We start from the raw sequence: 27,887 nt of genomic DNA on the forward strand, positions 1-27,887 counted from the left end.
GGCTTTACTGCCATCCTTCATCTTCTCGGAGCAGATGGAGCCTTTGTGTCTTAGCACTGCGTTCCGAGAAACGGCACAGACGCTTCTTTAGAGTCCGCATGTAAGCATCACGGGCCCACATAATTTGTTGATTGATTGTTGAGCCATTTTGTTTAATCGATCGTACTTTCTTTAATACGCCAAATCGAACAGCTTACTGGGTTAATGTGTCTGCTGTCGAGATCTGACAGGCAATCCCTGGTATTTTACAGTCTAAAAACCTACTGGATGTCCGGGATAGGACCACTCACATCTGCTCTGGTATTAGCCAAGACTGTCTCCCAAGAAGGCTTGGCTCTCGCATCTGTTATGCCCCAAAAACTAATAATATCCTTTTGCACTTCTGTGAGGCAAAGCTTTATTTGTGCTACGAGCACTTTTGAGGGGGTCCATTCCTGACGTTCCTCAACATGTTTTTAGTGGCGCTAATTGAAAACTGTTAAATCTGAATTTGCTGGACAAAATGCACACAGCCCAGGCACTGCTGGTCACTAAACCGGACTCCTGTCCGAGACCAGGATATGTCCCCTCAGATCTCTCCCAGGCTTCCCAGACCGGCAGCAGGTGTCTTGAGGTTACATCTGTGCATAAGAGACCTACAGCTCACAAGACCATCTGAGCCGTTCATCCTCCAGAGGTCGATATAATCAATAGCGTTGAATTGGGTAATAGTAATGCCCGTGGTTTACAGCGCTTAGAAACTGACAAACTATGATAACAAGTGCTGTATGTATTATAACGTGTGCATTTCGACAGAGGTTTTGAAACCAGGGTATGCGAAATCACATGTCTAATCTCTACATCCTACTTACGTTTTTTTTAAAAAACACAGCTTCCTGCCAGTCACGCAGTTTCGAAGTGTTGTGGGCGCTACTAATACTAATTTCAGGTCTATGTTTATGCAGGTAATCCCGGCTCCGCCGTTTGGGCTCGTTGTGTGATCCTGTACAACAGTTCCATTATCTGTAGGTATTGGATGATCTTAGAAACCCGAATAGTCAAATTAGTTAAGTGCTATTTAAAGACGGGGCAATTAGTTGACATTTCCACGCCCAGCTCAACGGCTGCTCACCACACGTAGGTATTCCTACAACCGATAGGCTATTTCGGTAAAATTTAGAAATCTCAATTTGTTTCCGTTGACTAAAGTAAATCCAAGGAAACCTGGTAATTGTTCCCTCCTTTTCGACATCCCGTAACCATGTACCCCGCTAATTCAAACGCTTTAACGCTCCCCAAATTACACATCTCAGGGTGTAAAGCGGGAACACAACGGAACCTTATACTATACATAAAATTCTTGAAAATTTAACTAAAGTCACACATTGGCGGATGGGTTGGGCAAGGGTCAAACGGGCCTTACTGGCAGGTGCTCGAGCACTGAATATTCGGGAGTGTCTGTTATCTTTCACTGGACTGTCCCTCCCCACTACATCCATCCAGATACATGAATTTGTGTCTTTTTTTTCTCCTCTTGCGCCATTTAAGTGTACTGCCAGTGCCCAGATGACTGGTCTCCAGGCGCAGTTCACGATATAGTAAAAAAGAGGGCCTGTCACCATCCGCAGTTTATGCTAGATTACAAATCATACAGCACCCAGACGGCCGGTCTCCAGGCGCACTTCATGCTATAAACACAAATAAGTGCTCGCCTCTGCGTTTACGCTTCAGACTATTACAAATGTGAACACAGCCACAGGGGAACTAGGATTAGAACTATATATATCTATCTGATGGTTAACCTAACCAAAAAATCAAAACACGCTGTGCCAAATTTCACAATTATTACTGTAAACCTTTTAGTGAGCCCCAGTTTGCAATGCCAAGGCGCTGTCCTAGTGAAAACAGATTAGCTCTATCAAATGTCTGTCACCACGCTGTTACCAGGCACTTTCCTGAAGTCTGCAAGTTTCACATTTTTAAATAGGTATTTTAATTACAAATGCAGTAGTCCCTGTCACCACTATACATTTCATCCTGCATTTTTAGGTCTCGCCTATTGTATCCCGCAGGGATGGATAGGCGAGATTATAGTAAGCAGTCCCAAAAGTCTACCTAGCTGTGGATCGCGTACAGTTCATGTGAACACAATCACGCGCATTGTCAACAACTGCCACAACCATGCGCATTCTTTACAGCTTCCATTTTCTACCAGACACTTCGAGCGCGTGCGCCGCGCTCTCCCTCTGTCACACGCATTCAGCTCACCAGGCTGCACACCCCCTCACTCTCCATATGGTCGCACGCCTTTTCTTTGATCTCCGCCGCGCGTTCTCACAGGCTCCTCTCCGCCCACGCGTCTCTCCCCTTCCGTGTAGTTCCACCCCGCCTTCTCTTTCTCGCATTTTTTATTTTTTTGGGGGCTTTGTGTGACTGACTACTTGACCTCGTGCCTAAGAGTTTTGCATGCGTCTATTATATTTATTTACTTTGAATGTGTTTTTTTTTTAACCGCCCACGCGTCTCTCCTCTTCCATGTAGTTCCCCTCCGCCTTTTCTTTCTCACATCTTTTTCTGATTTTCGGCTTTGTGCGACTGACTACTTGACCTCGTGCCTATGAGTTTTGCATGCGTCTATTATATTTATTTACTTTGAATGTTTTTTTTTAAATTCAACTTTACGCACCCAAACACGTTCATTGTTTCCTTTCCTACTTACATTTTTATGTGAAAAAAAATCACTCTCTCCACAAACAGCACTTTTATCCTGTCTCACCTCTCTGTGTTTTGCTGTCTGCCCTCATCTTCAATAGTTTCCAGCCTCTGTGTTCTGCTTTACGCATCCAAACATGTATGCTTTTGTCTGAGTTTCCTGCTTACATTCTCATGCAAAACAAACAAAAAATCACTCTCTCTACAAACAGCACTTTTATCCTTTTATTATGTTTTGCCTCACACAATGCCCTACACACATTAGACCACACAAAATGCCACCTCACACACTGCCCTACACACATTAGACCCCCAAACTGCCACCTCACACACTACCCTACACACATTAGATCCCACAAAATGCCAACTCACACACTGCCCTACACACATTAGCCCCCTCACACTCTGCACCCCCTCAAATAAATAAGAATACAGTTTACTTCCAAGGCACTGCAGTCATTTACGTGAGCCAGTGTCAGATTGTGTATTTTTTGTCAATACTAATAAAGCCTTTAAAGAAAATAGAAATACAGTTTACTAACCAACACTGCCCCCTCTCACACAGACCACACACAATGCCCCCTCACACAGACTACACACACTGCCCCCTCTCACACAGACCACAAACACTGTCCCCCTCACACATACCACTCACACTTACCCCTCCACACAGACCACACACTTACCCCTCCACACAGACCACACACACTGCCCCCCTCACACAGACTACACACACTGCCCCCTCACACAGACCACTCACACTGCCCCCTCACACAGACCACACACACTGCCCCCCCACACAGACTACACACACTGCCCCCTCTCACACAGACTACACCCACTGCCCCCCTCTCACACAAACCACACACACTGACCCCTCCTCACACACTGACCCCTTGACACACTGCCCCCACATACACTGCTCTCACACATTACCCACTCACAGTACTTTCGGTCACACACACTGCACCCTTACACCCCGCACACACACACAGCCCGCACCCTTACACACTCACACTGTGCCCTCATACAATTCCCCCTCACACACTGCCCTCTTACACAGTGCCTAGTTCATACTATGTCAGTAGGTGCCTTTTCTAAATTTTAACAGAAACAAAAACGTTACAGGATCAAAGTGTTTCTAAAACGCATCAGTAGATTTTTGGTTCTTTTCGTCGGTTAATGTCAATTGGTGCTAGGTGTTTTGTGCTTAAATTAGAATTATTGTTTAACTTTATTTAACAAATTAACAAAGTTCACGTGGACGTTGCAGTCTGAAAATGTTGTGGCGCGCACATGCCGCGCTCTCCCTCTGTTTCCACACGCATTCAGCTCACCAGGCTGCACACCCCCTCACTCTCCATATGGTCACAAACCTTTTCTTTGATCTCCGCAGTGCGTTCTCACAGGCTCCTCTCCACCCAAGCGTCTCTCCCCTTCCGAGTAGTTCCGCCCCGCCTTCTCTTTCTCACAACTTATCCGGAAACTCGGCTCTGTGTGACTTACTACTTGACCTCCTGCCTCTGTGCTTTGCATTCATCTCTTACATTTAGTTACTTTTGAATGTGTGTTTCATTATTTTACTTTACGCACCCAAACACGTATGCTTTTGTATGACTTTCATTCTTTGCTTTCCTGCTTACATTCACTCTCTCCACTAACAGCACTTTTATTCTGTTGCACCTCTCTGTGTCTTGAGGTCTGCCCTCGCAAGTCGCCTGCAACTGGTCCTTCACATACACTGGCCCCTCGCACACAGACCACACCCACTGCCCCCCTCGCACACAGCCCACACACTGCCCCCTCTCATGCAGACCACACACACTTCCCTCCTCTCACACAGACCACACACACTGCCCCCTCACACTCTGCACCCCCCTCACACCCTGCACTCTGCAAACACTGCCCCCCTCACACATACCACTCACACTTACCCCTCCACACAGACCACTCGCACTTACCCCTCCACACAGACCACTCACACTTACCCCTCCACACAGACCACTCACACTGACCCTACACACATTAGACCCCACAAAATGCCACCTCACACAATGCCCTACACACATTAGCCACCACAAACTGCCACCTCACAGACTGCCCTACACACATTACACTCCACAAACTGCCAGCTCACACACTGCACCACCCCTCACACTCTGCACCCCCTCACACTCTGCACCCCCTCACACTCTGCACCCCCCTCACACTCTGCACCCCCCTCACACTCTGCACCCCCTCACACTCTGCACCCCTCACACTGCCCCACTGACACACTGTATCTATACACTCTGCACCCTCACACATTACCCACTTACACTACTTTAGGCCACACACACTGCACCCTTACACCCCGCACACACACACACAGCCCGCACCCTTACACACTCACACTTTGCCCTCATACAATGCCCCCTCACACACTACCCTCTTACACACTGCCCCCTATTTTGTACGATGTCAGTAGGTGCATTTTCACTTTAAAAAAAAGTCACAAACGTTACAGGAACAAAATGTTTTCAAAATGCATTTTTAGCATTTTTTGGGTTTTCGGTCAATGTTTGTCTGTGCTATGTATTTTCGTGCTTATTTTTTGTGTAATTTTATTTAACAAATCAACAAATTTCACATGGAGGTTGCGGTCTGGAAATGCTGTGGCGCGCACGCACCGCGCTCTCCTTCTACTGGCACACGCATTCAGCTCACCGACCTGCACACCCCCTCACCCCCCTATGCGCTACCACAGCATCACTGAACACCACAGCATCACTCGTCGCCACCACAACATCACTCAGCGCCACCACAGCATCAATCTGTGCAACCATTCAACAACTGGTTCAAATATGTTCTCTCAATGTTTCAAGCTTTATTACAAATGTCACAAAAAGATGTTAATATTTTACTTCTGTACTTGGATTTTCGTCACAATAAAATACACTAAACATAATCTTCACAAAAGTTATTTACAAAAGTTTAAGCTATTGCCATTATAAATTACAATAACTTTTATTTAGGTATTAATTATTTAAAAAAATTAAAAGCCATTGTTATTTGTAATATCAATACATCTAAGTCACGTAAATACAACACATATTGCCTTACAAATGCTATGGGTGTCACATTTGCGAAAGTTACACTGACTGGAATTGTAAATGACAAAGCTATTAATTTAGCTATTTTCAAAACCAACACATATATACAAAATTTGGCATTTACAATACCAATAGCTCAACCTTTCCTAATGCGAGACCTATTGCATTGCAAATGCTTGTTTACTATGCAATGAGGTTTCCACTTCCTTAGCTGAGATATGGAAACTCCGACAGTCTGGATGAAAGGAAACCTGATGCAGCAGCAAGTGGACTCAAAGAGACTTGCCACGGAAAGGCAGTTTGGAGCAGTGGGACGCTCCTGTCTTGTTCAGACCTGAAGCAAGGCCAGATGCAGCAGTCCTGGGCTTCTTGCTAAACAGATCACCTGGGCACTAGGACCATCCTGCAAAATTGCCAAATTATAGGCCAAGGACTGGCATGGGCTCTTTGTAGAGTTGATCTAATTTGTAACAAGGGCCTCCGAAACAGAATAGATCTGTACAAAAACGGTCAACGTTAGCCAAGTCATAGTGCTTTGTTTTCTGACTTTCATCCAAGTTGCACATCAGCCGCGCTGCTGTACAACATGGCAAAAAAAAATGTTCTTCTGAGAATTGACAATACAAAGCTCCAGCAATTGACCGACTCCGCTTAGCGCCAAGAAACCGTTGGTGAACGTGCGCTTAATAAATTGTTTTTAACATAACATTTTAACATAACATAACAAAGCCCTGGGAGAGGGACAAAAGTTGACATTCAGTGAAAGTGAAGACTAATGGCGAGAATCAAAGACACAAGAGACATCCACAAAAAACACATGACGCTTAGGGGTTAGGAAGTTGGTTTAAAAATGAATGACACCATGTGGCAGCAGAGGGGGTAGAGGGCGATTGCAGAGGACGGTCACAGCAAGCGGGAGAAAAACAAGAAGCTGCGGGGGGGTTGTGGGGGGAGTACACAGAATGTTTAACAAGAATTGGCAGAGACAAACAAATCTCGGGTATAAGAGAGCGATTTGGCTTTGTCAATGTTTTGATTCTGGGAAGATATGAGGGGCTAGCAACTTTGGATAGGGTGGGAGGGTTTGAAGCGCCATGACGCAGCCAGCACTGGCTGCATCACAACGCTTTTTTTTTATAGTGGGTAGGGGCGGACCAACCTGGACAGCAACAGGGGGCAAATAACATGAGAGACAGTAGGAGGGGTGCAGCATAAGGAGGGCTAGCTGGAGGAGGGCGAGAGGGGCAATCAACACGAGGGGCCCCTGGGAGAGGGCAGGAAGAGGCAGCAAGATGACAGACAGTGGGAGGCTTTTGAGACTCAGCAAGCAGCAATGAGTGGGAAGTGTGTGAGACAGCTTGCAAACCCATGCACTCTTGTGGAGTGCAAAAGTAAAATAATTAAAAGTACCTCCAAAAGTGTGCGCTCGGTAGAAGGACACTGGCAGTGGCGTAACACAGGCCCCCACATCCCCACGGTGAGTGGGGCCCCCGAGCTTCAGCACAGTAGGCATGCCTGAGAGCTCCAGATTCAATCTGGAGCGGGGGGCCCCTCTATGTATCTTGCAGGGGGCCCCCTCAACTTTCGTTATGCCAGTGGACACTGGGTGCTGAAAGGAAGCAGTAATTGATGCTTGCTCCACGGGTCTGGAGCTCCACGCTGAGAGAAAGAGAATCTTGAAGGCGCTGACCAATGAGAAGAAAGGAAATGAGTGATGAGGAAGCCAACCAATGGTAAGCAATGGGTGGGCCTTTTCAAAATAGTCGCTGTGGGTGCGGATTCCACAATAAATAATTTTTCACACTATTTAATATTAAAGACTCATAAATTCAGTGTTGTTATTGAGTTTAATGTAATGAAGTTCTATTTGCTTGACATGAGTGAGGCTTTAGGCCTACTAGTGTTTTCAGATTGCACGTTTAATGCATCTGGTTTCTAGTGCTTGACACAAAGTAATCTTCCCCTATCGCTGACTGGCCACCACGGAGCTCAGATACGACCTTTAAGTTGATATTAGTTGTCAGTCAGCCCAAAGGTCTGCTTGCACTGTAACATTTATCAATGGAGTGGGCAGATTTTACTACTGGAGATGAGCCAGTGCTCTTTCCAGATTTCCTTTGAGGCAGACTTCACCTCAAAGCCTCATTTGCCTAAATACTTAAAATAGTTTTCATGTTCCTACTCTCCAGCCTTATAGAGCAGTCCTAGTGGCATATGCTTCTTCATTTACATGTGCCTTGTTCTGGACCGTATTAGGTGCTGGCTGGTGACTAGATTAGGGCTTCGTTTCTGCTGCCAATGATTTTACACATATTTGTATTTTGAAATGACTGATTAACCAATGCCTTTTGCCTTCTGAATTGAGTCCAATTGTGAATCAACCTTCATGGTTTGTACTTTTAACCTTATCTACTGAAGATATTTTTGTGTGGAGTTTCCTATGTGTTCCTCAGAGTATAAATGGTTTGTGTTTCGGCTCTCTCCTTTAAGATTCACATGTAGCCTTGATCCATGAATCGGCCCTTTTAATACCGGAAAGCTCCAACATTTTTGTGCAAGAAATGGCCCCTTCCTACACAAAAACTAGGCTGATCACAACGTAGAAGCCCTTGTAATATGGTACATTGGTGCATGCACCACAACGTGCACCAGTGCTAGAGACACCGCAGAACAGTGTTACATCTTGCAAGATATGGCGCTTTTCTGCTCTTTTCCATTCATACAACAGAGTGCCGCAACTTCACTTTCTGCGCTGCATTGTGTTATTTATTTGTAAACATGGGCCCTTGTGTTCTCTGTTTCAAAGAGAACACAGACAATAGTCAAGGAAATAAAGGGGGGTGCTTTTAGTTGTGGGTGACTGGATCTGATCACTCTTGGTCCTTTCACTTAAAGCTCTGTGAAAAGCACACTGACTCTCTGCCCAGCATTTCATCTTGGAATATCTGCCGATCCTGTGAGCTACACATTTGAGGGGTAAAACACTTCACATACAAAGCCCCTTTATCCGGAACTCATCCTCTGCCTTGAACCTGTCAGAAACAAACTTACGGATGCATCTGTTCCAATAGGCCTTTGAGTTAAGTCCATGCTAATAACTGCTACTGTAGGAGGTAACGGCTATGGCGTCTCAGATGGCTCAATGCTCCTAATGTGTCTCTCTTAAGCCTCCCTCCTCCTCTCATGCTCAGTGCTATGAAAGGGCATCCAACCAACTTTATCGTTTTATGACTAGAATAATAATAGAAGGATTTGGGGGCATATTATCAAGAACGGCCTTAAAATGATCGCCTCTTCAGCGGCAATTTCCTGCGATAATGGGCTTGACAATATGCCCTTGAGGATTCCAATAGAAGCACTAGGGGCATATAAACAAGGGCCTTATCTCTGCTTTTTTTGTTTTAAAAGCCAAAAAAGCGAAGATAAATCTATCGCACTATTTACAAGTGGGTGCTAACATGCATTAGCACATGTTAGCACCCGTTTTTCCCGAAGCCTCGCTTTGCATCTCTAATGAGATGCAAAGTGGGCGTCACTGGGCAGTACTGCTTGTAAATTATCACTGATGTGCACATCGCGATATTTACAAGGAGGCCCACGCATTTTAGCAGACGTTCGTTAAAAACTAACGTCTGCTAAAATGCTGACTTAACTATACTTTATATTGGGGTGGATTATGCGGATACGACCACAGGGTCATATCAGCAAGGTTATCGCCGTTTTCCATGGAACATCGCTGGAAAACCAGCGATGTTCCATGGAAAACACCGCTATCGCTGGAATAATTATCGCCATTGCGCTATGCGTTGTTAATACAGCGCTAGCATGGCGATAATTTCCAGCGCTAGCCGGCGATAAAAAATCTCACGCTAAGCGCGGCCAGCGATAATTATCGCTGCCGCTTGATAATATGCCCCCATGTTCTGGTGTGAACCTGGGCTTCTATTGGAATTCTCTGCGGCATATTATCAAGCCCATTATCGCCACTTTAGCGGCAGTTTCCTGCCGCCAAAGGCAATAATTTTAATGCCATGCTTGATAATATGCCCCTTGGTCTCCCGTTTATAATGAACGTATTATTTGTGTGGAAAATACATTTGCAAAGGTTTTTGTAACTTATCTTTCCTGTTTCATTTGTTGCTGAGATTTTTTAAATCCAGTGGAGTTTGTAGAAGGGATTTGTTGACACATTTCGACTTCCCGCTGAGGCAGCAGTCGGCGGAATTGCAAAACTGACAGAAATGTAATTTGCTTCAAGTCTTTTACTCCATAAGATAAACACCATATTGCTTTTTGTTGAAATATATTTAATATTTACTTCGAACCATGATTGTTATTTGCAATAACTGAATTCCTTATTGTACACAGTCTCCCAAGCGGCACTGACTTCCACAGTGGTCCATGGTATTGGTGCCCGGACCACAGGTCAGAGTAACACCAACGTCCACTCCAGCTGCCGCCCAACAAACATTTCTTGCACCACGTACACAACTACTATTTATTTAGGTCCTTAGAAGAGTAGATCAGAAGCAGGATTTTTCTCTGCGTGTCATAATACTTTGTACACAGGTCACACCTTACCTTGAAGCCCGAGGAGACATCCTAATGTAGTTACGTTTTTATTTCTTTGTTTTGTAACAAGGGGCATTGCTCCCATGTTGCATTAAGATTGCACTACACCTGCATAAAATATATAAAGCACTAAGTAAAGACAACAGCTTTTAACTCTCTTTCACCCAGTCTTGACTCACTATCTTTAACCACCACTCAAGATTCTGTCATTTGTTTCTTATGTGATGGTCGGTTCAGTTTTGGGATCTATTGTGTTGCATTTAATAGACTCATGGGTAGATTTACAAAAGACGCAAACCAGAACAAGATGTGTTTTTTGTGTTTTGTTTTGGCCGCTGCGGAATTCTCGATGTCCTACTGCCACCTGAACTGCTGTCACTCCATCAAAGTATTCTCTATCTGAAAAATGTTTTTTTTTCTTTTTTCAGGTATTGCAAGTGTTGTTGTTTCCTTTTTCCTCTCCATGTATTACAACGTCATCAATGGATGGGCATTTTGGTATCTTTTCCATTCGTTCCAGGTGAGTAGCAGCAAGTTCATTGCTCCATTGTGCTTTGCGGTTAGAACTCCACTTGAGATGTCTGTGCATTGTCTTATACCATGGACGTAGCCCAACAAGTCCACTGCTCCTGTTAGTACGTGAACTATCCATGTTCCTCCTCCCTGGTAGCGTGACTGCTTTGTTTGGCTTTTTGTAAACATTTCATCGCGGCTTTTGTAAGAATTATACGAGTTAAACATCACTGGAATAAACCGGACTGTGAACTGTGGGGTGGGAAACCTCGGTCTTGATGTTTTCTGTGGCTTAGCTCCAACACATTAACAAGCATTAGCAAAGCCAATATCTCTCGCCTCTGAGACATATTAGCTCTGCCAATGCCTTCTGTTCATGCTGTGCACTGTAAATGGATAGGTAAACAAAAAAATAAAACATTTCTTCAAAAGGGTATTTATAAGTAAAAAAAATAATTAGAAAATAGGACTGCAAAGGTGGGGAACAAAAAGTAGCGGGTGGTGTAGTAAGAAACAGGGAGGCGGAGGGGGGCGCAGCACAAGAGAGATAGCAACATCAGAGACTGGGGGAGAAGCACTCCTTTGAGAGAAAGCAACACAGAGTGCAGGGGTAGGGAGAGAATCATCTGGGAGAGATAGAGAGCAACACGGAGCATGGGGACAAGCACACTAATGAGAGATAACAACTCGGAGCGCGAATAGGGGAGAGAAGCACACGAGGGAGACAACTGGCAAACACATGCACTTTCATGAAGAGCTTAAGTTTAAAGTAGTATAATAAAAGTGAGCAGTGTTAGTAAGTAAAGAGGCTATGCTCCGGGGGAGGGACAAATGCAGGATCGACAAGGCAAGCAATAGAATAGGAATCAAGCAAATCCGAGTGACGATAAAGATAGCCAATGGCAGACAACCGGACGGCTTTTAAGCCCACTGTAAGTTCTTGTTAACATGACAATAGGCTGATGGTCTGGTAGATTCGACCTAAAAAGTGCCCATAGAAAACTATTTGAAAGCTAAATGTTAAAATCATCCTTTGGAGTATAGTTGACCAATACCTAGGCACATTTTGTGGCAAACTGCAATGGAGCAAGGGTCATGTTATTAGTAGTAGTTTAGCTTGGTCAACAGTTTTACCTTATGCATTGGAAGCTTTATAGAAGCAAAAAAACCTTCATTGGGATCATAAGGCATTAAGCAGAAGCCATGATGGACTCCACAAGGTTGGATAAAGTGGCCTCTTCTTCCTGTTGAAGCACTGAGCCACACTGTAAAAATACCAGAGCAGGACAAACCTTGAAATCTTAGTTGCTTTTTTGTGTTCTTTCCAACTTGTGCAATTTATCTTCAGGCTTTGAAAATTTTGTAGGCCAAAATCCTTCAGCAGGGTAAGGCAGTGAGCGGCAGCCAAGTAGGTCGAACAAGGTCCAATTACGTTTTGTAGCAAAAAGGTTTGAGTGTCACAATGAGGAAATCTTGCCCACCACGTGTGCACCATATTCAGGTTGCATTGACACCTGTACCCGTATTATGATAAGGGTCCAAAACTCATCCAGCAGCATTTCAGAAACATAAAGGGTGGTTCCCTGAAACCTATATGTGGTCTCAGAAAACTGGGACCTTTCACGGGATAAGACTGAGGCAGATCTTAGTTGGAGCTCACAAAATAAGTTACTCCTGGAGCTATCTATAGGAAACCTTCTATCAGGCTTCTTGTTTAATCCCTGTCTCCTGGCCTTTTTCCTTCTTCTCTCCTGCTGACGTCAGACTCATATGCCCCTCTCTTTGCTGGCTCTTACTCACCTCTCAACTGATTAACTCTTTTCCCCTCAGTATCAGATCCTAACATTCCAGCGATAGCATGATAGATGCTTCATTCTGCACCAGAGCACTCACACAGACATATGTTATGCTGACAAATACACATGAGAATAACCCAGACTATTGCAACTCTCACTCGGAAAGCAAGCCAATGCTGCAACAAAGGCTGTCCAGCCTAAGTAACACGAAAGACCAAGTGTACCTGCATTACCCGTGCTATGACAGGTACATCCTGAGCAAGCACAGTAAGTTTCATCCTTGTAGCAGTTACAAAGGGACAGAATTAGGTGGCATCGGAACCAAGGGCAATGGGCACTATGGCACTGACACTCTGATTGGGATTTCAGAGCCTTACGGAGGGTGAGATGAACTAGAATTGGAACTGTTAGGTCGAACAGGAAAAAATCTAGGTCCCAGAACAAATGTCCAGCAGAGTAGGCACTGAAGCCAACATTGGAAAATTGTTTCAAACAAGGGTACCTAGTGGTTAAATAATGTTTTATGATTGCTCCAAAGTATGAGTAAATGTTGCAGAAAAGACAGTTGCTTAAGAGAGAGGTGCCGATCACGATCCGGCAAAAAATTCCCCCGTGCGACTCGTATCGGGTCTTTTTACCGTACGAATCGTACAAGTGCCGTACGAACTGGCAATCACGATTCGCATGGTAAAAAGTCCATACGAACCACACTGGGAATCATTCCCCACACGTCCTCGGGTCGGAAAATGTGTCCGACACGTCCTCGGACGATTTACCTTACAAACGTGAAAATCCAAGTCCGACCGAGGAATCACGATCCATCCCGTGCATCCGAGCGTACAACCGTATGGAAAAAACACCGTCCGCACCGAACACCTATAGCAACCATGGAGACATGTGCCCGCATACGCGCCCAACACTCCCCCCAGCCCCCGTACGCCCGACACGTACCCCCCGTATATGTATACCCCCACCCGTCTAGGTACACCCCAGTACGTTCCAGTCGTACCCCCACCCCAGTACGTGTCGTACCACCGTCAATGTACACCCCCCCACCCCTGTACGTGTCGTACCACCGTCTATGTACACCCCAGTGCATTCCAGTCGTACCCCCACCCCAGTACGTGTCATACCCCCGTGTACCTACACCCCAGTACGTTCCAGTCGTACCCCCACCCCAGTACGTGTCATAGCCCCGTCTACCTACACCCCAGTACGTTCCAGTCGTACCCCCACCCCAGTACGTGTCGTACCCCCCGTGTACCTACACCCCAGTACGTTCGAGCCCCACCCCCACCCCAGTACGTGTCATAGTCCCGTCTACCTACACCCCAGTACGTTCCAGTCGTACCCCCACCCCAGTACGTGTCGTACCCCCGTGTACCTACACCCCAGTACGTTCGAGCCACACCCCCACCCCAGTACGTGTCATAGCCCCATCTACCTACACCCCAGTACGTTCCAGTCGTACCCCCACCCCAGTACGTGTCATACCCCCGTGTACCTACACCCCAGTACGTTCCAGTCGTACCCCCACCCCTGTACGTGTCGTACCACCGTCTATGTACACCCCAGTACGTTCCAGTCGTACCCCCACCCCAGTACGCGTCGTACCACCGTGAACCTACACCCCAGTACGTTCGAGCCCCACCCCCACCCCAGTACGTGTCATACCCCCCGTGTACCTACACCCCAGTACGTTCCAGTCGTATCCCCACCCCAGTACGTGTCGTACCACCGTCAATGTACACCCCCCCACCCCTGTACGTGTCGTACCACCGTCAATGTGCACCCCCCCACCCCTGTACGTGTCGTACCACCGTCTATGTACACCCCAGTACGTTCCAGTCGTACCCCCACCCCAGTACGTGTCGTACCACCATGAACCTACACCCCAGTACGTTCGAGCCCCACCCCCACCCCAGTACGTGTCATACCCCCCGTGTACCTACACCCCAGTACGTTCCAGTCGTACCCCCACCCCAGTACGTGTCGTACCACCGTCAATGTACACCCCCCCACCCCTGTACGTGTCGTACCACCGTCAATGTACACCCCCCCACCCCTGTACGTGTCGTACCACCGTCTATGTACACCCCAGTACGTTCCAGTCGTACCCCCACCCCAGTACGTGTCGTACCACCGTGAACCTACACCCCAGTACGTTCGAGCTCCACCCCCACCCCAGTATGTGTCATACCCCCCGTGTACCTACACCCCAGTACGTTCCAGTCGTACCCCCACCCCAGTACGTGTCGTACCACCGTCAATGTACACCCCCCCACCCCTGTACGTGTCGTACCACCGTCAATGTACACCCCCCCACCCCTGTACGTGTCGTACCACCGTCTATGTACACCCCAGTACGTTCCAGTCGTACCCCCACCCCAGTACGTGTCGTACCACCGTGAACCTACACCCCAGTACGTTCGAGCCCCACCCCCACCCCAGTACGTGTCATACCCCCCGTGTACCTACACCCCAGTACGTTCCAGTTGTACCCCCACCCCAGTACGTGTCGTACCACCGTCAATGTACACCCCCCCACCCCTGTACGTGTCGTACCACCGTCAATGTACACCCCCCCACCCCTGTACGTGTCGTACCACCGTCTATGTACACCCCAGTACGTTCCAGTCGTACCCCCACCCCAGTACGTGTCGTACCACCGTGAACCTACACCCCAGTACGTTCGAGCCCCACCCCCACCCCAGTACGTGTCATACCCCCGTGTACCTACACCCCAGTACGTTCCAGTCGTACCCCCACCCCAGTACGTGTCGTACCACCGTCAATGTACACCCCCCCCACCCCTGTACGTGTCGTACCACCGTCCATGTACACCCCAGTAGTTCCTGGCGCACCCCCAACACAACCTCCTAAGTACGGAGCGCACCCCATGCCCCAACATCACAACCGCATGTACGAGTCGTACAAAGCCACACACAAGGACATAATCGTACAACCAAATGGCCCATGTACACACCGTACACACGCTCAAAACGCACGTACACAACCAGGACAAAACAAAACAACACAAGAATACACCATTCGAAAGGCACAAAGCCACTAAACATGGCCAACAACCACTAAAATAACACAATCACTGACCTGCAACTGCCAAAAACAAACAGAGGCCCAATACACCACCACTCCTTATAACACACCCACCCAAACTTCAAACACTGCCACACCCACCCATGGACCAATAAAAAGGGCCCACACACACAAACCATGAGCCTTTGCAACAGACTCACTGCTGCCAGACACCACAGAACCAGACTACAAGCTACACCACACCTTACACTTGCACACCTTCACACGACCACCCTCACAAACACCCTCTCATCACATTCACACACACACACAACCATCCACACCCCCCCCCAACATCCACACACCCCCCACACCCACACCATCCCCACCCACACCCCTCACCATGCCCACTACCAAGAATCCAAAGTTCAGTCACCGAGAGTTGGAGGTCCTTGTTGATCAAATCCTCAGAGTCGAGCCACAGATCTTTGGAACATTGGTCAGAAGCACCAGCCAGGCAGCCAAAACAGCCATGTGGCAGACCATCGTCGATGCTGTGAATGCCGTTGCGGACACCAGGAGGACCAAGCAGGATTGCCAGAACAGGTGGTACGATCTGCGGAGGAGGGTCAGAGCCAAGAGGCAGGAGGAACACGACCAGGCCAACGCCACCGGAGGAGGGCCCTCCCGCAGAGCCGTACAGTACCATCCCTGGGAGGAGAGGGTGATGGCCATACTGCCGGTGGAGGCAGTTGAAGGAGTAGAAGGACTCCGAGACCCGGATGAGTCCACAAACAACGCACCTCACATGGGGGGAACTGCAACCACAACCAAAATTACTAACAGGCACGCAACCACCACAAGCCATCGCATGACTCAACCACACTCCATGAGCAGGCACATGCCACTGCTGCCACCATGCCCCATGCACCCAGCTGGACAATGTCAAGTCACAGGCCACAGAAGACAACAACACATGACACGGTAACCCGGATGGCGGGAGGCTGGGCACCAAAAATCACATAGTGCGACTCCAAAGCAGACAACAATGCCCTCTGCCCATATGGCCTAGGTCACAGCCAGACAAACAGTGTGTCCCAACACAGGAATGACTTGCCAGCAAATGGCGGACGCCTTGCATCAACACATGGGGGTGAAGGCACTATTTTGCACATGACAGCAGCTAATGAACAGCCAACATTGTGAAAGAGTGGCAGCACACACCACCACAGCAGCAGCGCACAGACACACAGCAGACAAAATGGGTGCATGGAGATCAGAAACAAACTCACATCAACAGGCCAAGGGCCACTCAAAGATCTGCTAACAGTGTGTGCCCAGGAAGCTGGGCCAAGGTGACAGAGGGTGACACACGGAGGGAGGGAGAGGGGGACACAGAGGGAGGGAGAGGGGGACTGAGAGGGAGGGAGACGGACAGAGGGAGGAGGCTGACACACGGAGGGAGGGAGGAGGCTGACACACAGAGGGAGGGAGAGGGGGACAGAGAGGGAGGGAGAGGGGGACAGAGAGGGAGGGAGACACAGGAAGACGGACAGAGGGAGGAGGCTGACACACAGAGGGAGGGAGAGGGGGACAGAGAGGGAGGGAGAGGGGGACAGAGAGGGAGGGAGACACAGGAAGACGGACAGAGGGAGGAGGCTGACACACAGAGGGAGGGAGAGGGGGACAGAGAGGGAGGGAGAGGGGGACAGAGAGGGAGGGAGACACAGGAAGACGGACAGAGGGAGGAGGCTGACACACAGAGGGAGGGAGAGGGGGACAGAGAGGGAGGGAGAGGGGGACAGAGAGGGAGGGAGAGGGGGACAGAGAGGGAGGGAGAGGGAGGGAGAGAGGGAGGGAGAGGGGGACAGAGAAGGAGGGAGACACAGGGAGAGCAAATCAGTCCTTTGGTGTGTGGGAATGTCTGCTCGTCAGCAGGTGGACTGCGTGCATGTAGACAAGGGTGGCCAGTGCCAGAACCCCCCCTCTTCATCATGGCAAAACGCAGGGCCATGTCACAACCTGTACACGAGCACAAGGACAGCTACCTGCATCATATAAGTGTGTGGATCCACTCCATGTGCACATGTACAGTGCTACAAGGAAGGCGCAAATGCATGGCTCGCCACACCTGCACACTCCACTGCTGACTGCAGTCACACTTGACGCAGCAAGTAAGACTGTGCCACACATAGTTAAAGGGGCCAAATTGGTGCCCAAGGGACACACCCATGCACAAGTGCACTGTGAGTGGAATGCAAGACAGATCCTAATTCCAAGAGGAAATGTGCCAACTTTGAAACGGATGAAACATGGATGTTGCATGGACCAAAATTAACATTGTCTCTCTCACACACAGGTCAACGTCGTGCTGCACCCCCCAACACTGGGGGGGAACACTCACAGGACCCGGATCTGCAGGAGACCGATCCCACCGGCAGCGACCACTCTCACCACTCTGCGGACGACCCCGACCGACCTGGCCCCTCTGGTGTCCAACCACCTGCAGCACCTGCATCAGGTACAACCGTGCCAACCACCACCCCCACTCCTGCCACATCCCAGGAGACACCCAGGATCCCTGCCCCAACACCACAATGCAGCCAGGCTCGCCAGGAGGGACACGGTGTCCCGGGCACCCAGGAGGAGGCAGGCGACAACGCCAATGCCACCCCTCAGGGGTCCCGGAGACCCGATGTGCCCACAAGTGCAGGCCAGACGCAAGTGGGCAGGGGTGGTGGGAGTGGAGGACGGCGGAGGCGCGAGCCTGACCAGTTGGCTGGGGATCCGGTATTTTCCCATGTCCGTAACATCCTGGACTCATACCGGCAGGACACCACGGGCATGGCCCAGGTTGTGTCCGTCCTCGAGGGGATCAAGGTCCAGCAGGCCCAGCAACATGCGGAGCTAATAGCCTGTCTACTGGTACACCAACGGAGGATGGAGGACAGACAGGCTGAGCAAGTGACGGCGTTCCAGGGGATTCACGCTACACTCCGTCGGATGGCCGACACCATGGCCGACCCTCCCTGTGCCAGAAGGCGGAGAACATCACCACCCACAGGGAGGGATCAGGAGGAGGAGGAGGAGGAAACATCCGACGGAGCATCCCAGACGTCGTCACGGCCTGCTGCTGAGGTTCCCCGCAGGAAGCCGGGTCGTCCACGGAAAGGACCGTGAGGGTGGCTGCTACATCACCATCTCCCAGGACACCTGGCCTGGCACCTGGCCCACTGGAGCAACAGCATCACAGCATCAAGAGACATTCTCTGCCACATGGCCCTGCTGGTCACTGGCTGACCAATGTTGACAAAGACTGTGGCATGGACTCTGAGGATTTCCAATGGCAAGGACACCAACTCCCCTACTGAACTTTGGATTCCCTAATCCCGGAAAGCCCCTCACTTTGTCCCCCCCCCCCCCAATAATAAATCACACTATTAAGAGTAGATGCCTGCTGGTAGCATTATTACCTAACATGTGTCTTGTACAGTCTAAACATGCCTGAGTCATCTGTTCACTTCAACCATCCACACCCTGGGGCCTGAGTCTGGCACAGGACACATGGGTCACAGTTTATTAGGCAAGACAGACATGGAGCACCATACACACCCGTGATGGGCAGAACCAGCTGAGGGGGTGGCCGAACAACCGTGCTGACAGACACATTGAGTACAGCAACAGTCATGCGCAGAGGTCAGGGATCCTGGCCAGTGTCCTGGGGGGCACCCAGGTATGTGTAGACAGGTGGCAGAACCATGTCCTGCAAGCTTGAGTCCGGTGGATGCAGAGAATGGGGTCATGGACAACGTTGGATGCATGGGGATGGCACATGTCACAATACCCACACAGTCATGGACATCATGCCCAATACACAGTCTCAGCACACACACACAGCTTGCATCTTGCCACTCGACACATTGACACATAGCCACAATCAGGGAATACCATGCCAGACATGCAGGATGCACCGTGCCAACACACCAGCATTGACTGAGAAGAGGCACCTTGGAGGCATAGGGACACCTTTATTAGTCATGTTTTTGGGATTGCAGAGGCAACTTGAAGTACACATGAACACATCATGTGGAGTAACATGTGGGTCCAACACTGGCACCCCCCTTCTGCAGCACAAATGCGTGATAGCCATGGAACTGGCACACAAGTGTCGGCTAACAGCTAAATACCCACAGCTGCACACGGAGAGCCTGACATACACCATAGATCCGCTGATGTGGAAGTCCCACGCCATGTCAAGACAATGTTAACCGTATGTGTCCGAGGGCAGTGTCACACACATTGATGCCATCATCACAATCCACTATCCCATCACTGATGACTGACAACCAGGCAGCCCATCTATTCAGGTGTACCCAGCTGCATGTCGTGTCCCATGGGGATGCCACATGTCTGCAGAGGAACCAAACCCCGACCGGGGCAGTGTGCACACATCGTGAACAACTGCCACACCCAATACACCCCAGATGCATCCCTTACCCCATGGAGACTTCCAAACGTGTCCGTGCCTGTAACGCTGAGTCAGCCCACGATGTCATGTCCATGAGGAATAGCAGTGCCACAACAATGCAACCAGCAAACGGCATGCGCAGGTACCTGGGGAAGAGAGACACACAAGAAGTCAGCCACAAAAAGCACAGCCACTTGCATGTGCATTTACTCGACACATGTATGGATGACAACATGCTAGGTCACAATTATGACTGGGGAAATACTACCATCACTGCCACCATCACTCCAGTGACACACCCACACACACCTCTGACCCACGTGCCATACATGCAGGTGGAGACACACATCACAACGCATGCCACACGGGGACCAATGCGTGCACACTCAGACACTGGTACTCACCACTAAGCAAATAAGTCGCGTATGAGCCGAGTCCGGATGTCCTCTTGCGGCTCCACATCCTCCACATCACTAGCCCCATTGCCAAGCCCTTCGTCCTCCACGGGTGGATGGTCCTCGTCATGTTGATTCAGGATGAGTGGCACAGCTCTTTCAACTGCCATGTTGTGCAGCATGCAGCAGACCATGAAGATCTTGCAGACCTTCGCCGGGGCATAAGGGAGTGCACCGCCAGTCTTGTGGAGGCACCGGAATCGGCTCTTCAGCATGCCAAACGTCCTCTCTATCACTCGCCTTGTCCGGCCATGGGCGGTGTTATAGCGGAGCTGGGCCGGCGTGATGGGGTTGCGGAGAGGTGTCAGCAGCCAAGGCATGTTGGGATAGCCAGCGTCCCCTACATGGGAAGCACATGGACATCGTTAGAACTGGTGAAGCGGTCGTGCTGGTCGGCTATACAGAATACAGGACAGACAGACTGTACCCACCAACAACACATGCCCGTTCGTTGCGCAGCTGCATCATCATATCAGGCATCCCGCTACGCCTCATGATGTAGGCATCGTGTGCTGATCCTGGGAAACGAGCACAGACATGTGAAATCACCATATTGGACAGACACACCACAAGGGCATTGATGGAGTGGTAGTGCTTCCGATTGCGGTACGCCACCTCCCGTGCGTGTGGTGGTACCAAACCTACATGTGTCCCATCTATGGACCCAATGACATGGGGCATCCCTCCCAGGGCATAGAATCCACGCTTGACCTCAGTCATCTGTTCAGGGGTTGGGAACTTGATGAAGTCATCCAGGTGAATCAACATGGCCTCCAAGAAATCATGCAGCACACCGCTGAACATGCTCTGGGACATGCCACCAACATGAGCTATGGTATTTTGGAAGGTACCCGTGGCAAGAAAATGTAGGGCAGCCATTACCTTCAGCTGGGGTGTCAGTGCCGTAGGATACCTGTGCTGCGGTTGCAGGTGTGGTGCCAGTCTCGCCGTCAGCTCCAGAATCAACGGTTGGGTGAAGCGGTAGAGCCGGATCCTGTCATTCTCCTGCATGGCAGCCAAGTCTGGAATTCTTCGGGCAAGAGGCGGCGCTCTGCAGTAATTTGAAAGTGACAAGGAAGAGTGAGTGCACTACGAGAACAACTCATGTCTACTGAGCACATGTAAATCTGGCAATACACACATGCTACATAGGGAGTCAGGTATGTGCTACATGCCCAGGACACGTATGGATGCAAGGTGACACTCCTTCCAAGACCCAGCTACACACGGTGATTGAGAACCTCCCCATGCCACGCCATGGAAATAGCTGTGTCCCAGTGCAAGTGAACAGCCCGACGCAAGACAGGAGTGACATACACCCACACATCAGCAGAAGTGGGATGCCGATTGCAGAGACTGGTAGCGGAACACTGGAGCCACAGGTCACATGACATTACACTAGTCCAGCCCACACACCTTGCCATGAAGGTGCACATGTCATGACTCACCACACATTCCTTGTGAGGATGCTGACATGGCCTTGTCACGCTACTCCGTGTCCCATGCATACATGTGCACCTCACATCCGATAACACATGTGGCATGGTGTGCGGAACAGTGTGCAATGACAATCTACACACAGCCACATGTTGGTTGCTGCAACGGCTGCAGCTTTTGAGGGTGCTACAACCTGATGTAAATCCCGGACACATATATGACATAGTCACATTGTGCACTGTGGGTAGTGACAAGTCATGTGTCATGACCCCTGTACCGGGCATCATGGGACACTTCCGTGTGTTGGTGTCCGTGCCATGCCAGTGACGCTCACCCCAAGTGCGCAGTCCCACATGCACACATGTCAAAGGAGTCAAGGGCATGCCTGGCACACATTGCACCCTCACACAGTACACCTGTACACATCTCATCATACATCTGGTGCCTTCTCCACTCAGGAGGCATGTTCCACATCACAGCCTGTGACACCTGTGCCCCACACATGTAGTAATGCACAGACGATGCCTTGATGTCCATTCCTGGACAAGTATGTCCATCCATGGACAAGTATGTCCGCCCTATTCCTACCTGTGTGTCGCCTATCACCACAGTGATGTGTAAAAACCGCCGTACTGCTGCTGAGAGGGCCTGTGTATGTTCCCAAATCACTGTGGGAGTGCTGCCGTATGTGTACCCATCGTGATGGCGAGCGTACAGGCATTTGTACGGTCCGTAGCACTACGAGTACGCATACGCATCTACGCTCACTATCACTATGGGTCTGCACGCGTATGCGTACCCGTAGTGGTACGGACCGTACACACGCATGTACGCTCACTATCACTATGGGTCTGCATGCGTATGCGTACCCGTAGTGGTACGGACCGTACACACGCATGTACGCTCACTATCACTATGGGTCTGCACGCGTATGCGTACCCGTAGTGGTACGGACCGTACACTCGCATGTACGCTCACTATCACTACGAGTACGCATACGCGTGCAGACCCATAGTGATAGTGAGCGTACATGCGTGTGTACGGTCCGTACCACTACGGGTACGCATACGCGTGCAGACCCATAGTGATAGTGAGCGTACATGCGTGTGTACGGTCCGTACCACTACGGGTACGCATACGCGTGCAGACCCATAGTGATAGTGAGCGTAGATGCGTGTGTACGGCCCTATCACTATGGGTCTGCACGCGTATGCGTACCCGTAGTGGTACGGACCGTGCACACACATCTACGCTCACTATCACTATGGGTCTGCACGCGTATGCGTACCCGTAGTGGTACGGACCGTACACACGCATGTACGCTCACTATCACTATGGGTCTGCACGCGTATGCGTACCCGTAGTGGTACGGACCGTACACACGCATCTACGCTCACTATCACTATGGGTCTGCACGCGTATGCGTACTCGTAGTGATAGTGAGCGTACATGCGAGTGTACGGCCCGTACCACTACGAGTACGCATACGCGTGCAGACCCATAGTGATAGTGAACGTAGGCATGCATGTACGGGCCGTTGCCATGCATTTGGGGTGCCCTAGGGCCCCGAAACGCACCGTACCTGTGTGTGATGCTCCAAATTACATAGGGGACAAGTATTAAGGCCTACATGCATGCTGGTTGTCATGGAGACCAAGTTCAAATTTCGAAATTGTTCTGGAAGGTGCACAGCAGAAGTCAGTTGGAATTCTTCTACTTTGTTGCAATGTGTTTGTGGGGCTGACATCATGCAGGAGAATGAAACCGATAGAGAACCCACAGACTGCTAGGTTTGAAGGGATTGGTGGAAACATAGGATGCAAATGTGAGTGACCAATCACTCTGTACTCCTGTGCATGAGACTGGGCAGAAGGGCACATATAAGGCAGCCAGGTCCCATGAGGGAGCACTTGCCTGCACATCTTTGCATTCGTCGACCCAGCTGCTGCTACTGATTCCCTGGAACCATGTCAAGGGCTGTGGAGAGGACACAGCCATTCACGCTGGAGGAGAACATGGCTCTGCTGGATGTGATCCTCCCACAGTACTCCATGCTGTATGGGCGACCAGGGTATCAGGTGAGTGCATAGGCCACTGCCACAGACTGTCCCTATGTTGTGACTGTGACTTCTGCCATTGTGTCCAGGTGTAACACACATGCCATGTACTGTCGGGGGGGGTCCCAGGGGGGGGGGTGCCTGATGTCTCCCAGCAGTGCCCTGAGACAGGAGGGGTGGGGGCCTATCACTCACAGCAGTGCCCTGAGCCAGGAGGGGTGTGTGCAGAGTCCTCCCAGCAGTGCCCTGAGACAGGAGGGGTGGGGGCCTATCACTCACAGCAGTGCCCTGAGACAGGAGGGGTGGGGGCCTATCACTCACAGCAGTGCCCTGAGACAGGAGGGGTGGGTGTGATGCACAGTGTGAGCCTTGATCATTGATTGTGACATTGCCATCATTCCACCTGTGTACCCACTGTGGCACGTACTGCTTTTTCCCTCACCAGGGGATGATGTCCCTATGACAAAGGTGCAATGCGTTGGCTGCATGACATGCCTTGTTGTAACCAGCTAATTTGTACCCATATGTCTCTCTGTGACATGTGGCTGGTGTATTGATGTGGTGTCACTTGTTCCTCCTCACAGGTAGGCGCCACTGCCAAGGAGCAGATCTGGCTGACCGCCATCAGTGCCGTGAGGGGTGTGGATGGTCGGAGGCGGAGCCTGCCCCAGGTGAGGAAACGCTGGCAGGATATCCGGTGCTGGACGCGAAGGATTGCACGGCTCCTGCTGGGGAACTCACCTGAGAGCCACAAGAACCGCGGCCGCCGCCGTCTGAGCCACCTCCACAGGCGGGTGCTGCCGGTGGTCTTTCCAGACCTGGAGAGGCGCTTACAGGCGATGCAGCAGCCGGAAGGGGGTAGGTACATGTGTGTTTGTTGTGTGTCACCGGCATTTGTAAGGGCACAGTAGCATGAATTCACTGGCAGGGTTTAAAGGTGCTGTGCAGATCCTGTTTGTCCCAGTATAGCGCTGTGCCCCTGCCACCCTTCCCCTCCTTGCAATGTGTTCCCTGGTCTGTGTGTAGTCACTCCTTCACAAGGTAATGTAGGCTGGCGCTTTGTCCACGAGAACAATGACTGTAGCATCATGTGTGGGGGTGGTGTGTAACAGGTTGTGGGACCTTGCCTGTGCACTGTCAAGTTCACTGCATGTGGGTTCCATGTCAGTTGGCACTGATGCTGACTCCAGACATGGGAGTTGGTCTCTCATGTGTCATGCCTTACAGCGCGCATGTCCTATGTAGTGGCCTGTGACATGATGTGCATGAGTGTGCGATACACATAGTGCAGGGATGGTGACGTGTGTTGCAGTCATTACCATTCAGTAGCATGTAGTTGCGTGCCCACTACTGTCCCCTGGGGCACCTTTTCCTCAGTGGTGTATGTGTCATCATAAACGTGGCCAATCTCAGTGTCTACAGCGTAGGTTGTGCTCTGTGCCATTGTCCCCTGTCACCATGTATATAGACGTGCTATTTTGTACAGGTGTCCACTGTGCAGCCTGACCTGATTGTCCTTCTTCATACTCACAGTTGCCAGTGCCTGTGTGTCTTGTTATACTCATCTGAGGATGGGCACTGGTACCTCATTATTTGTACAGTCGCACCTTGGCTGTTTGGCGTCCAATCTTGCTTTTTGCCTGCCCCTGTGTGTATCACCCAGACTATGAGATGTTGGTGCCACCTGTGTCTCAACAATTTGCCTCGTGTAGGGTCTTGTTGGGGCGGGCAATGCCTATGTGTCACATCCTGATTTCTACTTGCTGGGTCTGGGCAGTGTGTGATGTGTCTGGACACACACGCAATGTGCAGTGACCGAGTCATGTTGGGCATGTTTTCAGCATTACCTATGCAGCATGTGTCTCAAGTTCATGGATATGGTCCCTGGTCATCGGTATTTTCGCCAACGCTGTGTGGTGCAGATGCAGTGCTGGATTGTCCCCAGGGCCTGGGTGCTATGTCAGACTCCGTTTCCTGTGTTTAGCTATTGTCTCATGCTCTCCATGGTATTTCAGTGGCATGGTGGCTCAACCAACTGTGTGTTTCATGCCCTACATCGGTACCTTGTTCAGTAGATGTTAGGGATCTTCCTTTTCAGGCTATGCAATGTTACCTATGTAGATTGGACTCATGTGACAGATGTGTACAGGTGTCTGATTAATTTCTGTCTCTCCACCCTGCCCACAGCATCGTCGGGGGACACAGAGGGAGACATGGACACAGACCAGGCGGAGGGACCGAGCACCAGTGCCAGCCGTGACATCGGGTCTGGCACATCGAGTGGGACAGAGGCGGAGGAGAGTGTGGCCGAGGACCTGTCGACTGGCACATCAGACTACGAAGCTGACAGGTCCGAGGAGGATGTCTCCGAGTGGGCGGAGGCTGCACCAGCAGCTGACAGCGGAACAACACCTCGCACCGCCCCCTCAGTTTCCATCAGCCGCCTCCCACTTGCTCGTGTCCCTTCCCAGCGTGCCCGGTCACAGCATGTCTCCTTCCTGCCAGGCACCGCACCCCCTGCCCCTGTCTCCACTGCTGCCGCCAATGCAGAGTCTGTGGACATCCAGCGGCAACTGCAGGTTGGTCAGGCTGCGATCCTTAATGTCCTCCATGCCCACGGCAAAACCCTCACCAACATCGAGGCTTTCTTGGAGGGCATTCATTCATCGCAGGCTGACCAACGCAACTTGCTGAGGTCCATAGACTCCACACTGACTGCAGCAGTGGGTCTCCTGCAGCGCGACCTCCCCCCACCTACCCCTGCCCCATCCACACTTCCCACTCCCATGCCTGTCCCACGTACACCCAGACGTCGGCATGCACCCACATCAACAGACACGGGCACCACACCAGCAGGGAAGGTCCACCGCACTCCTCCTGACACGCACACACAGGGTGAGGTAGGCACACCCACTGGGTCGGGGGGCAAACGTGTGACACGCAGCCATAGTGGGAGTCCGCATTCCACCCAGTCCACTCCCTCCAAATCCCCTCCCCTCAGCTCTCCTGGCCACATCTCCCCCAAGGACTCCTTCATGGCCGCTCTGTCCCTGAGCCCCACAGTTACACCACCACGCAAGCGGTCAAGGAGGTCCCCGGTCAGGGTGGTTGAGTCTCCCCCCCTGTCTCCACCCTCCCCCGGTGGCGCTGCGACCCATCCCTCTGACCCCCCCCCCCCTCCTTGGGGCCTGAGGTCCCTTCGGGTGCAGGGGACTCCCTGGAGGACCTTGCAAAGGTGTGTAGTGCCATCCTGGCCTCCGCCTTTGGCACTGACCCACCCCCTGTGGTGGAGTCCTCCATCCCTGCACCCACAACGCCGCCCCTTTGCCCTGATGTCCCTGCGGTGCCTGTTGCTCCCCCCCCCCCCTGATGCCCTCACCAGTGTGGAAGACGATGCCATTTGACTGTGCAGGCAAGGTAGGGGACACGCATCCCACTGTGTCCCCCATCCAGCTGAGAATCATTGACTGCCCTATGGGCTTTGTGAAGATTGAACTGCCTGCGATCCACGGACATTGTGCTCATGCTGAATAAAGCTTAATTTTGTTTTCATTATCACACTACTGCTATGCTGGTATTGGTGTTGGTGGGGCTGCTACATGGTTTTGGGTGGTGTGTAAGGGTTTGGGTGTGTGGGATATGTAGTAGTGTACTGCTCATTGGTGGGACCCTGGGATCTGTGTGCCATCACAAGGTGTTGGCTAACTTTCTTTGTTCATGTAAGCAGTTACTGCATGGTGCACTTGTCCCAGGGTGTATTCCTTCCTCTG

General features: G+C 50.6%; 1 protein-coding gene across 1 annotated transcript in view; it reads left to right on the forward strand.

Annotated features, from left to right (window-relative positions):
* Nucleotides 1-27,887, forward strand: part of SLC6A20 (solute carrier family 6 member 20) — a 358,737-nt gene that overhangs the window by 194,972 nt on the left and 135,878 nt on the right. Inside the window, exon 3 of the mRNA XM_085607357.1 lies at nucleotides 10,784-10,875. Within this exon, the coding sequence (XP_085463483.1) occupies nucleotides 10,784-10,875 (92 nt within the window). The remainder of the gene's footprint in view (nucleotides 1-10,783; nucleotides 10,876-27,887) is intronic.

This window comes from Triturus cristatus, chromosome 5_2 (genome assembly GCF_964204655.1).
Source record: "Triturus cristatus chromosome 5_2, aTriCri1.1, whole genome shotgun sequence".
Classification (NCBI taxonomy): domain Eukaryota; kingdom Metazoa; phylum Chordata; class Amphibia; order Caudata; family Salamandridae; genus Triturus; species Triturus cristatus.